The sequence below is a fragment of the Gekko japonicus genome, unplaced genomic scaffold, assembly GCF_001447785.1.
Source record: "Gekko japonicus isolate JY-2015 unplaced genomic scaffold, Gekko_japonicus_V1.1 scaffold265, whole genome shotgun sequence".
Taxonomy (NCBI): domain Eukaryota; kingdom Metazoa; phylum Chordata; class Lepidosauria; order Squamata; family Gekkonidae; genus Gekko; species Gekko japonicus.
Genome location: NW_015176459.1, coordinates 1,394,775 through 1,413,194, shown reverse-complemented (window position 1 = coordinate 1,413,194; position 18,420 = coordinate 1,394,775). Strand labels below are relative to the sequence as shown.

Genomic DNA, 18,420 nt, shown 5'->3' with positions numbered 1-18,420 from the left:
GAAGGTCTGCCCTAATGAAGTGAACAGAACAGAGCACAAGGCCTGGCAAAAGAAATGTCAAGTTAATTAGGCATGCAAAAAGAGAATCTGAGGATCAAATTACTAAAAGCATCAAGAGAAGGATTTCTTTAATATATCCAGAGCAGGAAACCTGCCAGAGAAACAGGTGGGCCTTTGCATGACCAAGGAACAAAAAGATTGCTGGATGAAGATGGGGAGATTGCAGAGAAGCTAAACAATCTCTTTGCATCTGTGTTCACTGTGGAAAGTTTGGGACATATACCCCTGCCACAGCCACTGTTTTCAGGACATGTGCCTGAAGAACTGGGACCAATTGAGGTGCAAGAGAAGAAGTTCTAGACCCACTAGAGAAATTCAAAACCACTAAGTCTCCAGGAACAGATGGGATACGCTCAAGTGTTCTTTGGGAACTCAAATGTGAGATTGCTCATCTGCTGACACTTAAATAAGTCACTAAAATCAGCCTGCCCCTGTATGGATCTATGGTGCAGCCTCATTAGTAATTGTCAGCATGTCTCAAAAAGGGCATTGCAGAGCTAGGAAAAGTACAGAAGAGGGCAACCATGATGATTAAGGGGCTGGAGCATCTTTCCTGCAAGGAATGGATGAAGACCCTGGGACTATTCAGTTTAGAAAAGTGACATGATAGAGGTTTATAAAATCATGCACAGAGTAGAGGAATAATAAAACTTGAGGCCAGCCAATGAAGTTGATGGGCAGTTGATTCGGGACAAACCAAAGGAAATACTTCTTCACTCAATGAGTGATTAAAATGTGGGCTTCATTGCCACAGGAAGTAGTGATGGCCACAGGCATAGGTCCCGTTCACACGCAGAAGTAGCCATGTGATATGCACGAATGACAGATGAATTTTCCGGGTGTGATCACATGAGAACATCTGGCAGGCATCCCGCACCTGTCGCCAACCCGTTTCACTCTGCCGAAGACGTGGAGTAAGAATACCGGAGAAAGGGGCAGTAGCAAACTGGTTGGCAACGGGCCGCAGATGGACTTCCCCGTGTGATTGCTCCAGTGTGCTCCCATTGCGTCACTGATCCCTCATCGGAGCGCATCCGGAAACACGCAGTGGAGGGAAAACCTGATTCACCCGCCACTGCATCTGATCACGCTGTGGTGGGTCAAATTGATACGGCGCAAAAAGCCTTGCCTGCATTATCTGGTATGTGTGACTGGAACCACAGTTGGCTTTAACAGGTGATTAGTTAGATTCATGGAGGATAGGTCTATCAGGGCTATTAGCCATTCTGACCAAAGATAACTTCCACATGCAGAGGCAGTAAACCTCTGGATCCCAGGGCCAGGCAGCAACATCAGGGGAAGACCTTGGTCTCATTGCCCTGTCGTTGGACCTCCAGAGGAACTGGTTGGCCGCTGTGTGAGACAGGATAGTTGGACCACTGGTCTGATGCAGCAGGGCTCTTCTTCTGTTTTTATACATATTTGCCTTGTGAAAATTTTCTCACATTAAGCCACCAAACGGATGAGTGGGAGCTGGTGGGTTACAGGAAATGTAAGATTTTAGGAAAATTTAGAGTGGCATTGAAAACAGTGTTACACTCTTCTAAATCCATTAAAGTCAGTGAGCTTAGAAGGGGAAATTAGAAATTCTGCTTAAAGGGTACCTTAAGTTCCAAAAATATGACAAACACCATCTAGGCTTTCAGCTGTGGATTTTTTATAGTTCATCACATCTGCTGGTGAATTTGAACTTCTCTCTGAATGTGCCATGGAAAAAAGCACAATGGCTATTTGGGTTCTGTGTTGACTGCATCCAATAAATAATCCTTTTACAATTTCTGCATTACCACTCCCCATTATCTACTTTGATTACAGGAGCCCCAAGCGGTGATGCAGGCATATGAAAGCACCAACCTTTGGACTCTATTAGGCCTACTTCGAACCAGCAGCGAGGAAGGGAGGTAAATGTAAATAGCTGGTTTGATAGGGAATGTCTCGAGATGAAAACACAGGTTCGTGCCCTCTACAAAAAGCATAGGAAATTGGAAACAGCATGTTTACCAAAGGAATATTTTGATCTGAAATGTCAATTAACACAGCTATATAAGGATTAGCCTTCACCCAAAGGTGCTGGATGCCACTTATTCAGGTCACTGTCAGTAATGGACGACCATCTTTCAGGTATGTTGTAGGTATGTAGGGCTATCTTTCAGCTATGCTCCTGCAGAGTGCAGGGGGTTGGACTAGATGACCTGTAAGGTCCCTTCCAACTCTAACATTCTATGATTCTATGATTTATGAGGAAATTTTGAGCCTTGATCTCAGGCTCCATGGGAGAGAAATGTGTTGTTCAATCTCAGTTAATGAGCTGTTTGACCATTTTGCTTAGGCTTTTCAGACAACTGACACTAGTACTGAGGAGGAACTTAACTCTAGTTTAACTGGCTGCCCAGAGTGGCCACCGGTGCAGATGGAGGAGGTGGAGGCCCTCATTCAAGGTATTAAGCCTGGGAAACCATCTGGCCCTGACTCAATTCTCCCAAAAATTCTTAAGGAGTTTCCAAGTTGGTGGGTCCCTTTTCTGGCTGCCCTATTTACTGCAATTGATAGGACGGGCTTAATGCCCGGAACCTGGACTAATGCAATAATTGTTCCGGTTGTGGGCAAGCTGTATGCTCGTCATCTGGCTAACAAACTTAAGATCTGGATGTCTAAGCAGAAAATTTTGGGCCCAGAACAAGTGGGCTTTTGTAAGGGGAAATCAACGCTATATCAGTGTGCTGTTTTAAGTCAACTAGTGAGCAAGTACAGCAAAAAGAGGCGCTGTAAGCTATTTGCAGCCTTTCTAGACTTGAAGGGAGCCTTCGACTCCATTCCTAGAGACCTTTTATGGAAAAAACTAAGGGATCTGGGTATTTATGTGAGGTTGCTTTTCCTCATTAGGACGCTCCACTTCAACACTACTTGCCAGGTGAGATGCTCCAATGAGGGTGACTTAACCCCTAAGATACCAATAAATGTTGGAGTAAAACAAGGCTGCATCCTAGCCCCCACTATCTTTTTGTGAATGATCTAGACTGTTATTTGAAAACCATTGATGGCCATAGTCCCAAATTAGGGGTAATCCATCTCCCATTGCTTCTCTACGCAGATGATGCGGTACTTCTTTCCCTGACTCAGGTGGGAATGAAAAGACTCTTAGTCTGCTTTCTTGATTACTGTGATGTTAACAAACTAACTTTAAATTCTGGGAAATCTAAAATCATTGCCTTTGGAAGGATGTGGAAGCCTAATAAATGGAAGGTAAGAGGTAAACTGATTGAGCAGGTTCCAAACTTTAAATATCTGGGAGTACATTTCTATCATAGCCTTAGATGGGCAGTACATAAAAAGGAAATGACCAAATCTGTCCATAGTACCATGCTTGCAGTTTCTTGTTTTCACTATACTAAGGGCAATCAGTATGTGCCCGTGGCCTTGAGCGTTTTCAATCATAAGATCAGTGCTAAACTGATGTATGGGGTTCCAATCTGGATTGTGGCTAATAATAAAGATATAGAAAAAGTCCAATCTAGATTTCTTCAGAAGATATTAGGCCTTCCCCCATGTGGCCATCTGTTTGGAGACCAATCAGAGTTTTTTGGAAACGAAAGCTTGGATTATGACATTTAAATTTTGGCTCAGGAACGAATTCCAATCCTCTTATTTCACAAATGCTTACCAAGTCCTCATCCTCGGCATGGTTTTCCCATATAGAAAGCAAGATCACGCATATAGGAGTTAGTTTTGGAGAGCTTCTTCATTTGCCAAAAAGCTCAGCCTTTCACTTGATTAAACAAAGACTCCTCGACATAAAACACCAAGAGCTAATGATTAGCCTGGCTTCTGATAGATGCTCCCCCTTGAAGGTAGGGTTTCCTCCCCAAGGGTCTATTGCAGAATATTTTCTCTATTTAACCACTCCTCATTATCGAAGAGCTTTTATGTTAGGCCGTTTTAATGTGCTGCCTTCGGCTGTATTGGGTGGTAGGTTCTCTAAGACTCCTTATGTGGATAGATTATGTCCTTGTGGTGTTAATGAAATTGAGAGTCTGGATCATATCATTCTCCACTGTATCTTCTATCATGATGTTCGATCATCACATCTTGAGCCTGTGTTGAGAAATCTAGTAAATCATTCTGATGAGTGGAAGATATTTTATTTACTCTCTACTCGATCCTCAGTGATTATGGAAATTTCTGTTTTGGGCTTCTAAGAGAAGGGAATGTATTAACAGCATATGACTTTGTATATCTTGCCTGTCAGTTTCGATACAATATGCCAATAAAGGTTGGTTGGTTGATTGATACTTTGATTACTTTTCTGCCCTACTCCATGATTAAGACTCCCCTGTACTACTGTGCAGAGAACATGAGAGCATGAAGAGTCTCTGGTGATAAATATCTAGTCACACACTTGATTCAGCATCAGTATTCACACAGAGGCACCAAACTTTTCTAAAATGGGAGTTAGAACTGAGCCCTAGACTTCTATTTATATATTTATCTGGATTTGATCTTGTCTCCACACAGGCAGGTTGCAACTACAGTCTCCTTACAAGGGAATCTGTTTCCCTAGCAATTGATACTGCTTGTTGAAAGTGGTGGAACTACTCCAAAAGTGACGAGAGCACCAGACCAGTCTGTTTGCAATGGAGAAAAGTGTCCATCACCTTCTGACAATGATACCAAAGATAAAGTGGTGCTAGAAATGCATGCCCAGATTTGAAGCAATTCCTGTGGTTTTCCCATACGGCAGAGCAAGATATTCAAGGCAAGCAATCAGTACTTCAGTAAGAGCAGAAGATTGCCTCCTAACCTGGAGAAACAAGGCACAACTTTGTGGAAAAGTTATCAGAAAGATGCAGTGTTTTCCTTGAATAAATGCATTTTTGTGGTGTAATCCCCCCCCATACCTTTGTCCTGAACATCTGAACAAACATTTTCTAAGCAAGAAAAGGCATTGTTTTATTGTTAACTTGCACTGTGACAGAGCCCCCTAAAGGCACACATGCTGGACAAAGGCTAGGATGCTACTAAATCCCTTTGCACTGGCAGAACAGAGATTCACTGGTGTAGCAGATTTACATTGGCTTCGCAATATTATCGCACAGGCATACTTCCATACCAGAATGTCACCACTAGTGCAAGGGGCAAAAACGGGGGTAGCTTGGCAGGGGGGAGAAGTCCTTGGTGTAATTGCTGTGATCTCTCAGATGCCAGTCCCATCCCCAGTGCTGGAGTACTGTTGCTGCCGCAGTGACTCCCACTGGATGGTCTGTGCTGGATAATTCCCCTCCCCATAGTAACATTAGAGGGTGTGATTCTAACCACCCCTGCAGTCAGTCACAGCAGTCAAACGGTAGTATATAAACCCCAACTAGAATTCAGACTGTATGCATGTGTTGCTGGAGTCACATCACTCTATCTTCATGGCCTGAGCTTAGAAAATACAAGCGATAACTTTGGTGACAGGAACCCTGATGGAAGACACATGGCACAAAAAAGAAGCACTTCACATAAAAAACACCCAGAGATGGCAACAGCTCTAAAATAGCTGAATGGCAAACATTTTTGGTTTCAGAACACATACGGGTGCCCCAACACAGGACTCTAGACACAAACATACACACCCCAACTTCATTGATGCATCTGGGCATGCAAGGACTAGGCTCTTATGAGAGGACCCTACGCATGAAGAGGTTATGCTCAAAACTCCTGCCAGGCACTGGTGAAGGCTATGGAGAGAATAGCCCCCTTTCTTGGTGAACATGAGGCACTTGGCTCCACTGACACTGAAAACTAAACACTCATGTCCCAAAACACATGGCGCACAACAAACAGTGCACTAGGTCAGTGAAAGAACTGATGCTGTTTTAATGATTACATCGATGCTTCCCACAAATATAGCTATCAGGAGGTATCAGGAGGGAAGTGTGCCTGGGATTTAGCACCCTGTAAGGTTTCTCCCCAGTACGCCTTTCCCAGCCCCTCCAGCAAATGGCCATCAAGCAGGCAGGGGAAATGCAACCCTGCACGAGGCTGGGGTAGAAGGTCATTCTCCCCCTTCCAGGTGGGTTTTGGTATTTTCCTTCAGATAGTCCTTGCCACCACTAGGTCCTGTCTCCATCACTTCCCCTGCTCCCAGTCATTATCCAGAGGTACAACATCCCAGGGGTTGTTTTGTAGCACCGTGAGCAGTCTACACACATATGTAGGAATCCAGGCAACATGTCTTAACTAAATCAAACTTTATTTCTACAATACAAAACATGTCTTAACTAAATCAAACTTTATTTCTACCATACACAACTCTACAGTTACAGGACTAGAATGCAGACTGAGAAAAGAACAGGAACACAGGAAAGATTATTAAGCTAGTGAAGACGTATAGTTCTTGAGCATACCACCCCTGCTAGAGGTTTGCCGATAGATGTGTGCATAGCATGGATGCTGGTCCTTTGGCACAATGTCCTACCATCTCACACACACACACAAAAGAGAGGGCTCCTAATGTCAAACAAGGCATTAGCCAATCTGGACCTCAAGTTCCAAATCCCAGAAGTCTGCCAGGTTCAGCTTGCCCAATAAAGAAGTGCTAGCATATCAAAGAAACGGCATGTTTTCTTTCCTGGTAGCATCCAGTTGGATGAGGTTTTCCCCAGCCCTGCTAACTTTGTTTGGGCCAGTCAATCTCCATACCTGTCAAACATTTGCCCTTCTGCCTCTCATCCATCACACACCTATTCTTATTTTTATTCATTGGTGCTGGAGAAGACTCTTGAGAGTCCCTTGGATGGCAAGGAGATCAAATCAGTCAATCCTAAAAGAAATCAACCCTGACTGTTTCCTGGAAGGCCAGATACTGAAGCTGAAGCCCAAATACTTTGGCCACCAAATGAGAAGGGAGCACTCACTGGAGAAGACCCGGATGTTGGGAAAGATTGAAGGGAAAAGAAGAAGGGGACAACAAAGGATGAGATGGTTAGACAGTGCTATCAATGCAACGAACATGAAATTACGCAAACTCTGGAGGACGGTGGAAGACAGGAGGGCCTGGCATGATGTGGTCCATGGGGTCGTGAAGAGTCGGACTGGGAGAGGACAGAGTTGTGAGGCCTGCCTCTGTTGATGAGCAGACCTGCTAACTACAAGCTTTATAAAGAGAATTCACCACATAACCTCTACATGAATAAACTGTCTTTGTTGTTTTATTAAAACTTTTGCTTCAGTGATCTCTGTACTCTTCATGCTCTGTACAAAACTTACCTTACAGCAGCAACCCTTTACACTTGCTACCCTAAAAACAATGTGTAACAGGGGGGAAGGTCTATATCACAACTCAAGCAGGTTCCATAAGGACTAGTCCCCTAGGTTTCAAGAAAAAGCTTGTCTCAGATATCCCTTTCAGTTCTTTTTGAATGTTACGATATATTGTCCACTTCAGAAATAACCAATCAGGACTGGGTAGCTATTTCTACAAGGAATATTATGAACTCCCAGTGTCTTCTGTAGCCTTTTAATTCTGTGAAAGATATGGATAAAAGCTACAATTAAATAAACTGAAACCAAAATTAAAGCTCTTCCTTCTTCATTTATACTACATTTACCCTGATCTGATAGCTTCCTTGTGTTAGCCTGATAGCCTTGCACTACCTCTGTGTCCTCTCTTCAATTTAATATGCATTCCGACGCAGCATGGCCGGAACCAATCAGACGGACGTCGTTGCAGCAGTCATTGCACAGTCGCGGACTGTGGAACTACCCCAGAAGGAGCCGCTGCGGAGCTGCGCCGATACAGAACTCACCAGGAGGAAGCCGCAGGAAGAACAAAAAGCCGGTGGGGTGCCTGGTAGGCACTCACCTTCCCTATACATTGTGTGGCCCTAGCTAGGAGTTATAAAATGCCCATATAAACCGCTCAGAGCCTCTGGGATGGAGCGGTATAGAAATTGAATAGATAAATAAATATTTAAGTAAATCTTTCTTGGGGAAAAATTTCTCATGATACTTGGGGCCTATCAAAACACAATAATCCATTAAACAACTCATTACGTTTTGCTTTTACTGTACTGAGTAACAAAGTCAAATCTGTACCAAAAGGTGTTGACATAAAAAAACCACATCAAACTTCTGAATTTAAATCAATTGATTTTAATGATTAAAAAGCTATTTTGAATAGTTTCAAAAGAATGCAATGCATATCTTAAAAATGAGAATGAATGTGCATTTTTAGGTGGCTAGTGCTGACTGCTGCATTGAATTTGCTTTAGAGATTATACTTCATAATCATAACCAGAGAATGTAAGACTGCTTTGTATCATTTGTACACTGTTCTTTTGTGGAGAGAGAAAAAGTTGCAACAGAGCTTCATAACTCTGGAGCTTTGTATTCTTGTTTCTTCATGGGCTAACTGTGGGGAGGAAGGCATCGGGCTTTCTCGACCACAGAGTGGGTAAAATGTAATTATTCGCACCAGTAGTTGTGCGGTGCACTGAACAGATCAAGGCTTTTTCCATAAAAAAGCTTCATCACAAAGAACTTGAGCCAGTTTTGCATTGAATGGCCGATAAAAATCTTCTAGGATTTCCTTTGTAAGAGGTAACATAGGGCCTAGATTCCGATCCTCAGGCCTTCTTGTGTTTGATGCCGGACTCTTGGTAATTAGAGCTTCTTGTTTTTCACTTAGGGCACCTGTAGTAAACAATCCAAAAATACATATGTATAATTTTCTTTATGCATTTTCTGAAACATTTCCAAGTTAAAGAACACAAAAAGTCCTAGGCAGCTTGTGTTTATACAAGGTACTTGAGCAATGTGTGTTTTCTTATTTTTTATGTCTGAAGCAGAACCCACACCTTTGCTTGGACTAAATCAGAGACTTCTTATCTCTTTCACTGCAAAGGCAAGCCATAAGAGCTCATGCAACTGTTCTGCTCAAGGTTATCTTCCACACTATTTAAATAGCTTCCAGTTATTTAAAAATTAATTGTATTTTAAGACAAATGGAGACAAGCAGCTTTTTTTGTATCAATTAGTAATCTGCATGGGTAAGCAGCATCAACCTTCAGAACTCGACTGTTCTCAGAAAACAAACACAGCAGCATAGACTAATACTGAAATACATAAATTGTGTTGGAGAAAACTCAGTTATGTTACTGCTTAGATGATACATTCATGATGTATTTGTGGTGAATAGGTGGTGGGTATGTACATGTTTAAAAAACCCAATTAAAATATCTTTAAAAAATACTGAAATACATTCTTAATGTAATTTCCTTCTATTTGCATTTTTTGGCGGGGTTACAATAGAATCACCTGATTTCACCTAGCAAGCACAGAGGGCAGATGCAAAACATGCAAACTGATACCAATCTATTTTTGGTAGAAAACATCAAGAACATTATACTTTTTGGGGTGACCTTCCTCAAGACTGAAACATTCACCGTTATTAGAGCAGCTCATTTTGTTCTGTGCTTGCTCGCCAATTCACAGAAAGCCACTCTCTAATCAGATATTAGGAAATTACTTCCATATAGTAAATTTTATGTATGTTGTAACTAGTGACGATCACATGTTGTAATGTAATGTATGCAAATAGACACCTCTGAATTTGTTAGTCCTTACAGCACATGTGCATTTTTATTACACGCCTCCAAGTACTATTTTACTTACTTATTTAAAACATTCAGTAGCTGACTTTCTGCCTGGCAGATTTGCAGAACTCAAGGCAGCTTACAATATAAATAAAAATTATTAAAAAATAGAAATTTCTACAGGAAACTCATATGTGAAGTGTCTCCATGCTGGTGTGAACGGGTGAATTAGAATAAAATCCAAAACTATTATCCCTTTGATCAAAGGAGGATAAAAGGCTAAATTTAAACATCTTACAGTGCAATCCTAGGCTGAGTTACAATATTCTAAATCAGTGGGCTTAAAAGGGGGTAGCTCTCCTTAGGATGACACTGTAAAATTTCTTAAATCTAATGCATGTTAAGACATGAATAATACTTGCGAGTTAAATAAAAGATCAGCAAATAATACAGGTAGCCAGTAGACAAGATATCCCAGTAAACTAGTCCATGTCCCATCTACAAGGCTTCTGCAAGACCCTGACATGACCCCCCCAATTCATATATATCTCTGAAGCTGACCAGTACATAGGAACTAAAGAGAACAAGCTAATGCTCAGAGCAGGAGCAATGTGACTTCCACTTCTCCCCAAAGCACTTGGGGGACTCCTCCCTTTGTTGCTGTCTGCCTCCATGCATATAAGCTAAGGACTGGAACTGCCAACAACTCTAGAGGAAATGGGGGAGCTTTAGAAAATATATAACAATGTCATGCAACTGGCAGTAATGTGCTTAATCTTGAATGATCAGGAAAAGTGCTCACCTAGATCCAAAAACCGGAACACCATGTGCATAGTATACTTAATGTTGGATGCATGATCTTCCAAACGGAGAACTAGCATTTGATCTTTATTAAAAACTGTGAGCCAGTCCAGGAGAAAAACAACATACAGACCAACCTGAAGTCGTACCTGCAAGAATGAAAACAAAATAAATGAATTCCAGCTCTTATAATCTCAGTGGTTCTCAAACTATGGGGTGGAGTCCAAAAGGAGGTCATGTTTATCTCGCAAGTGGGTCATGAAAACAGTATGGAAGAACAGGGTGAGCCTGGGAGAAGAGACCCTTCCTCTGCATAATATAAGGAATGGCCATGAAATCTACTTGTTATACCTAACACAAGATGCCCATCGGAAGTATATTCAGAAGCACTGCAGGAACCCAATTCTGATTGAGCCTGTAGGGGGGAGCCTTTCCTCTGTGCTGTTTTTCCAACCCAAAATGACCTGGGGCATTATTTTTCCCATGGGGAGACTGGAGTTGCAAGTATTCAATGTACACGCCCCCCAGGGTAGTAACACCCCTCTGGGCCATTTTTGGTTGGGAAAATGGCATGAGGGAAAGCAAGGGGTCTCTCCTCTTCTCCACACTGCGGTCACAATCCAAACTAAGCCCATTTAGTACTTCCAAATTGTGATCCCATGGAGAACTTGTAGCTGTTGTGTAGCTGCAAGACCATATGGCAGTCCTGAAGTAGACATTCATGGGGTCGCGAAGAGTCGGACTCGACTGTGCGACTGAACAACATGCTCACAGACAGAACCTTCGCTGAAAGAGCCCTTATGCAGTATGAACTTTTTATTTCAGTGACCACAGCAACACTTTTAAAAAAGCTTTTATGTGAATTCATCCCAATTACTTTCATGATCTTTTGTCCATAGCCCTGTTGTCACTGAGGTGGCAAGCGCACATCTAGGCCACACCACTCAGATTAATACTAAACAAAAAACACAGAACCTTGCACAGAGCAACTGTATTTAAGGGACAAGGCTTAGCCTTCTGTCTTGCATGCTAGTTTTTTCATGCAGGGATTGGCATTTAATCATGTGATACCTCCCCATATACAGTCTGGAGTGGTATGGCCCAAGAAAACCTCAGTGATAAAGTTCATGCTTGATTTTATAAATTTCCTAAATGTCTCAGCACATTAGATAAAACTGGCTACATATTCCATTGCCTATGCATCAGACTAAATTTAAACCAAAACATACTCACAGGCATGGCATTATTAAGGGTGTTGTTGTACACACAAGCTCTCAGGGAATAATCCACCAGGCAATTTTCAAACAGCTGTAGTGACTCAGCCACTTTTTCATGGAAGTCCTCTACAGATTTGTTAGCACTTGCAAAGTAGAGATAATCTGAATACAGTCTGTAAAACGAACAGCACAGGACCACGTGAAATTTAATTGCAGTCAAGCCATGTGTCATCATAAGAAAAATAAAGATAATAAATTGACAGATACTTTTCTGGGGAAGAAACAAAATATACAGAAGAGGCCCATTTACAAAAACAAAGAAACCATACTGCCATCATTTTTTGATTTGTTTTTTTCTCTAGCAAAACCTCTGGTAAGAGAGATTATCTGAAGACTATCAGACAAGAGGAGGATGAAAGGCGGCTCAGACAGGCAGAACTCATTGCAGAGAAACTAAGAGCAACTGTCAAGCTGATCCAAGATGCCTTTCTAGTAAAGAACCCACAACAGACTTTCACTAGAGGAATCCATTTTCAAATGTCTCCTTTCCCCTTTCCTATTGCTGCCAGAGTTTCTTTGAATAGACTGATTTTGTCCCTGAAACTGCTATAGGATTCAAGTGTGATGATACTGCACAGCTGTAGTAATGATCACAAAATCCACCTTTCTCCTAGTATACCGTTACAACATCTTGTAAGGTGCAAAGATAACCATGCAGGAACGATTGGTTCATGAGTGGAGGAACTCTTTTCCCTCACCTAACTGACTTCTGTTACATGGAACATGTGTTGAATCAGCATAGTGCCACACTGTCAATGTGTATACCCCAAAACTGATGCCTAGATATTTTAAAGGCCACTGTGCTCTTGTGCCCTTAAAATTAACCACCATAGTTTCCTCCTTCCATTCAGCATATGGTGCTGCATTTGTCTGTCATATTTCCATCTCATTCTTCTTCCAAAGAGCTGAAGGCAACACACGTGGTTCTTCTATTTTACTCCCACAGCACTCCTGTGAGATAGGCTAGGGTGAGACAGTGATTGGCCCAAGGTCACCCAGTAAGCTTCATAAATCGAGTGAGCTTCATAAATCAGTGAACATTTAAACCTGTGACCCAGGCAAAAACAAATCTATAAAATGCAAGCTCATGCAGCCTTGATTTACTTCAGAGCCATGTAGAGGAGGGACTTGGTTTTGTTAATTGAACCTGGGCTCCCTGCTTTCTTATTAGCATTTTAAAAGGGGAAATATGTATTTTAAAGGAAATCTCTTTTTTCCACTTAAAATGCTAATAGTAGAGTGGAGAGCCAATCCTGATTATCAAAACTGAGCAGAATTTGAGGGGTTAAACCTCTTTTTTCCTTCCCAATAGAGGTCAAACACAAATTGAGGTTGCCAGAGGCTGCAATTTCATTTTAAAGACATACAGAGGATGCATGATGTTTGTCGTATCTTTTTGAGTCCATAACCTGAGACATTACATTACACTAGCTCTCAATCAACATACTGTCTTCTCCTGCAAACTCAGTTTCCATCTCACTCTAACATGTCCTGCTCAATGGAAACTACATTCATTATCAGAATTACCTATAACTTCTTCATTACCAAATCTAAGAATTACTATCCTATCCACATTGGTCTTTCTACTACATTTGACATAACCTCTCTTCTTTGATCTCAATTTCGTAACATTTCATCATTCTTTCTGCTGTGAAATTGTACAGTCAAGGGCTATATGCATAGAGACCTGTTTTATTGTAAGAGGATGTGTGTGTTAATATGTCAGAAAATGGAGGGAAAGTGTGATGCAGCAGATATTATATATTGAGTGTATTTGTAATGAACGGCTCTATTCAGCTCATGCTCATTTCATGAACAGGTTTCTGAGATCCTGAAATTATCCATTCCATTTCCACAAAACAGCTCTTGCCAAGGTTCAGAAGGAATTTCACCTGGTCAAATTCAAGCATTCCTGTTGATTCTCAATTTCTTCACCAATCAATCTGCAGCCACTGTCCTATCATGGTTCCTCTGTTCTGTATCCTACTTTATCTCCTTAGTCTGTTTAGTAACTTATCACTCTTATTTTTGTTTGTTTTAATCAATCAATTAAAATATATTCTTCCACCGTACCCTGCAGACTCAAGGCAGCTAACAAAACAACAAAAGCTGCAAGGACATACAAACGCCATAAGCATCCAGCAACAAAGTTGAAACTGGGACCTACCACAGAGAAAGTGTGTATCCTCACTGTTGCCAACTGACAAGCCTAGGTAAGGGTACCCCAGGAGAAGGCTGTATGAGAAATGTAACTGGAGCATGGGAGAATACCAGGAGATGCCATTCAAAAGTAAATGAGGTGACATTTTCTACTCTCTTATCAAAAGGTTCAGTGTTTGGTCCCATACTTCCTTTTCTCTATATTGTCATTTTCAGTACATTCATTCTCATAGTTTCTGCTACCATCTTTATATGGATGACTCCCAAATCTACACTGCTACCCTCAAACCCATCCTATTTTTCAAGCTACGCACCCACTGAACTTTTTAAGAAAACCCATTTTTGTTACCTCTCACAGCTTCTCTTTAGTTGCTGCCTGGCTATCCTCTACCCTATTCCTACCACACATCTGAGTATTCATTATCTCCCCCCCCTCCATGCTTGTCTTATTTGTGTCATGTAAACTGTAAGCTCCATTCAGCATAGCGCCTAGCAAATTAATGACACTAAATAAACATTAACAAGGAGCTGTGACAATTGTATTTGCCAATCTGCAGAAATGTTGCATGTTTGGACCCTATTGTAGCAACCTTTGATGCAAGAACAAGACCCCCACAGAGAAATTGTGAAAATTAACCTTTGGATAAATCGCACATGAACGACATGGTACTAGAAACCTGCAGCCAAAGCATTTGCTGGTTACTTCCAATCAATATGCGAATTCATCTCCCATGCACTTCATGCTCCAGTTTCTTGGTGACCCCTAAGACTGTTAGATCACAAAGCTCCACTGATAGCATAAATTACTATGTCTAATAGAATCCCACTATTATGTGCCCATTAAAAGTGAAGAAGCCCTATACATAGAGCCTGTGCCCCTTGGTTCACAGATCTGAAACACTCTTCCATATCTCTGTTCTCTGTCCTCTTTTCTTCCTATTCATTAGCTTTTCTCTCCCTTCCTGAACTCCACTGCTCCTCCCCCCCGCAAACCTGTGTTCCATCTACTTACCCTTCCCTCAGTCCAAATGTTTACCCTGAACCTGGCTTCAGGTCTCCCTGTACCCCCAATCATCTTACCCCTTAAACCTCTTCTAGTTCTCCTGTTCCCCTCTTCCTAGGCCTGAGTTTGCTACAAAATCATACCTCTCTCTAGGGTCAGTATAAACATTTTATCAAACCCACACTGACAGCATTTCCTTCCCTTGCTGAAAGTAGACGCTATGGGGAGGGAAGGTAGAAGGAAGTATGGTTTGGAAACAAAAGCAGAAGAGGTGACCCATTTTATCCTCACAACTTCCCTGTGAGATGAGTGACTGGCTCAAGGTCACCCAGTGAGCCCCGAAGGCAAAGTGAGGATTCCCCAAACCTGGATTTCCCAGATCCTAGTCTAGCATTTTAACCACTATACCACACAGACCCCGCTGAGAAATGCTGCAACCAATAATTAGGATAGCATTTCTGCTTCTTAGGCCAAACACTGGGTTGCTGTTAGGAGATCTGCCTGTACAAAGTTTGGGTGTGTCCAAGTTACTGTTAAGGGGTATCTAAATCCTCTTTGTATATATCAATCCAGAGGCATGAGGACTCCGGCTGGTCGGCTCTATCTGGTGCTCCTTTATCTGTTGTTCCTTTTAATGCTGGCCCAACAATTGATTAACTGTTTAGGGGTATTGGGAAACCAGTCAAAATGGTGTGTGGAATCGCTGCACAGACCCAGCAATCAGACACATTTAATTGGTGTGCTGAGATGTGTGCCATCTGTATGTATAGGTCGTCACTCCAATCATGGTGTGGGTCTATGGGTGCCTTTGGGGCTCCATCTATATTCTGTACTAATCCCAAACATAGCAACAAAAATAACATTTGCCCATTCTTAACTGTATCTTAAAAAACCTTTGTCATTCTGGCTTGAGTCACAAGAGACTGAGCCAACAGGAGCCTTATTGACCCAGTAAATCGAGTCACACCTCACACATTTTGTTTCATTTTTGCTAAGCGGCAGCTTTGTATACACAGCATGGAGGACTGCTTAGAGAACATAACCATAGATACCCATTTAAGCTTCATAATGATTTCCTTTAAGGAAAAATAATCATAAACTTAAAATGATAAATTATGTGATTCTGGGGTGTTTATGCACTTTCATCCAATGTCATGCCATCTAGAGGAGTATACTAAGCACAAGAACAAATTAAAGAGAAATAAAAAGTAAGTGTCTTGCTTTCAGTCTTGACAATGAATGCGTCTCCCTCCACATGCCACACTTTCATGGGAGAATAGATATAAGACCTGCCAGAGATGTGAGCCAAGTGCTTCCTACCACAGTAGCTCTTTAAGGCGTGGCAGAAGAGGAAGAATGCAGCATACAAATGGAATGATCTGGCTGTAGGTCTAATGTGGGTAAACAAGGAAATGTGCCACTCCCAGCTTATATTTCACTGACAATAAACAGGCATTGAATATTTGGTAGTGCTTAATACGTTACTGCCTTAGGCAGATGCCTGTTTTACTGTGCATGAAATACTTTGCTGTGAAACTGGAAGATAGGCCAGAGCCAGACATTTCATTAAATCCAGCACTCTGCAATAGGTGTCCCACTCCTGCAAAAATGTATTTATTTACATGCAACTCACTAATTCTTGAAAGGCATCAAGGAAGATGAAGTGAGCTGTGTAAGAGAAGTGCATCTTAACAGTTCCATGAAGTGAGTAGAAGAAGGCTGGGAAACTGAGCGAGGATGTTTATTTCATTTGCATGCTCCTCCACTGCCAACACAATTTAACTATCCTTCCTAAATTATAGGCAGCTTAAGGCTTCCCCCTTGCAAAGAACCTTTCTTACATTAAATATAACTTTATCAAAATATATTCCATCAAACAGAAGTGCAAAGACAAATTCAATGCATAAGAGCCCATTCTGATCTGGTTCATGCAATCAATGTTTGCTGGCCCTAAGTTGTTTGGTATCTGACAAGTTAATACCAGCATTTTGAAATATAGCTGGAAAGTTAGATAGACTAATGGAGAACTAATGTAAGGCAAACACAGCAACCAGTTCTCTCAGGAACATCAAGAATTGCTGGGTTCTGTTTGCTTACGAGACTTTTTTTTCCTTTTCTATGTTTTTAAACATTCAGTTTTAAGTACAATCTCATTGATCCTTGTGTGTGCATGCAGTCATAACATGAACACTGCTAATCAGAGATAACTGTGTTATGGGCATGTTCAGAGTTTCCACATACGCAAGAACTTTTTCATTCTGCAGAATCAAGGGCATTTCAGACAAGACATGCCTTTGGGCATCCATACAGAGTTTCATACTGAAAGGAGTGGGAAGGTCCACTGGAATGGGGACATAGTGGAGTGTTTCTGAAGTTCTACATCAAGGGATTCTTAAAAGACAAATGCCTAATGAAAAATCCTCCTAATTGGCTCTCTTTCTGGGAAGTCTACATAATTAGTATAGTATTTTTTCCTCTTTTTTGATTGCTTTGAGGGACATCTGTATGAAAACAAAACCTTTGCTGATGAGTATTTCAGCTGCTGTTGCTACTTGTTACTCACTTGATGCTGTTATGCCTTACCGTAACCCATCTGAATTAACTATGGTGCACATGACTGCATTTTTACCAAAGATGATGCATATGAAACAGCATCCTGGCATAAAATGGAGCAATTTCTCTTATTCAACACAGTTTTTTGCCCCAGTTATGTTGGCTTACAGTATTGATATTGATATAAACCCTGTTAGCAGTATGAGAATAGAGATGCCTTTCAATAGAGCAAAATTATACATTAATTATTAGGTTCAACAAATAAATGTTAAGGGACTGATGGTATAGTACCTGCTATTCTTAGCAGCTCTTCTCTCCTTGTCATGGTACAGAACTGCATTTTCCGCAGAAGAGGAGCAAACAGTTCTGGACTATGGCCTACAGCCATCAAGAAAACAAATGTCAGAAGGGCTGTGTGCATGGTGGAAAGACAATGGTCACTTTCACACAGCTTGTTTGCCCTGGCTTGCATTCTACTAGGAAGTGGTTTTCTTTCTAGTACCCCCACGGTATGCTTCTGTGTACCTTCCAGGTTTCCCCCATCTTTCCTGTGATCTTTCCCCAAACCTGCTTTGCTGTGATGTTTTGGAAAAGACTGCCGCAAAACCAGGGTAGCTGCCATATGGGAAGGAATGTTTGGATTTTCCCAGTTCCACAAACATGGCGCACCATTTTCCCTCCCTCACTCCTCACAGCAGCCACTCTGCCCTGCCAACAGAGGATTTCTTTTTTTAGAAAATCAGCAATTGACTTACCATTATAATACACTAACATTCTATTAGTTTCTCCCAAACTCCCAGCTTTCATTTTTTAAAGGTCTTTGAAAAGGGCTACAGATTCATTTTTAAAAAAATGAAAGTTTGGGATTCTAAAGGTTATTAATCCACAAGGTCACCATAAATTGGAATATATAATTATAATGTTACAACACTAACAGTATCTCAAATACCAATCCAAAAACCCTGAAAAACGTCTTGCACCATGATGATAG

General features: G+C 41.4%; 1 protein-coding gene across 1 annotated transcript in view; it reads right to left on the bottom strand.

The window, feature by feature from the left end:
* Window positions 1-8,270: 8,270 nt before the first annotated feature.
* Window positions 8,271-18,420, bottom strand: part of CHST15 (carbohydrate (N-acetylgalactosamine 4-sulfate 6-O) sulfotransferase 15) — a 37,484-nt gene continuing 27,334 nt past the window's right edge. Inside the window, exons 5-7 of the mRNA XM_015426983.1 lie at window positions 11,670-11,826; window positions 10,438-10,585; window positions 8,271-8,733 (exon numbers count right to left, since the gene is read on the bottom strand). Coding sequence (XP_015282469.1) covers window positions 8,543-8,733; window positions 10,438-10,585; window positions 11,670-11,826 — 496 coding nt within the window. The 3' untranslated portion in view covers window positions 8,271-8,542. The remainder of the gene's footprint in view (window positions 8,734-10,437; window positions 10,586-11,669; window positions 11,827-18,420) is intronic.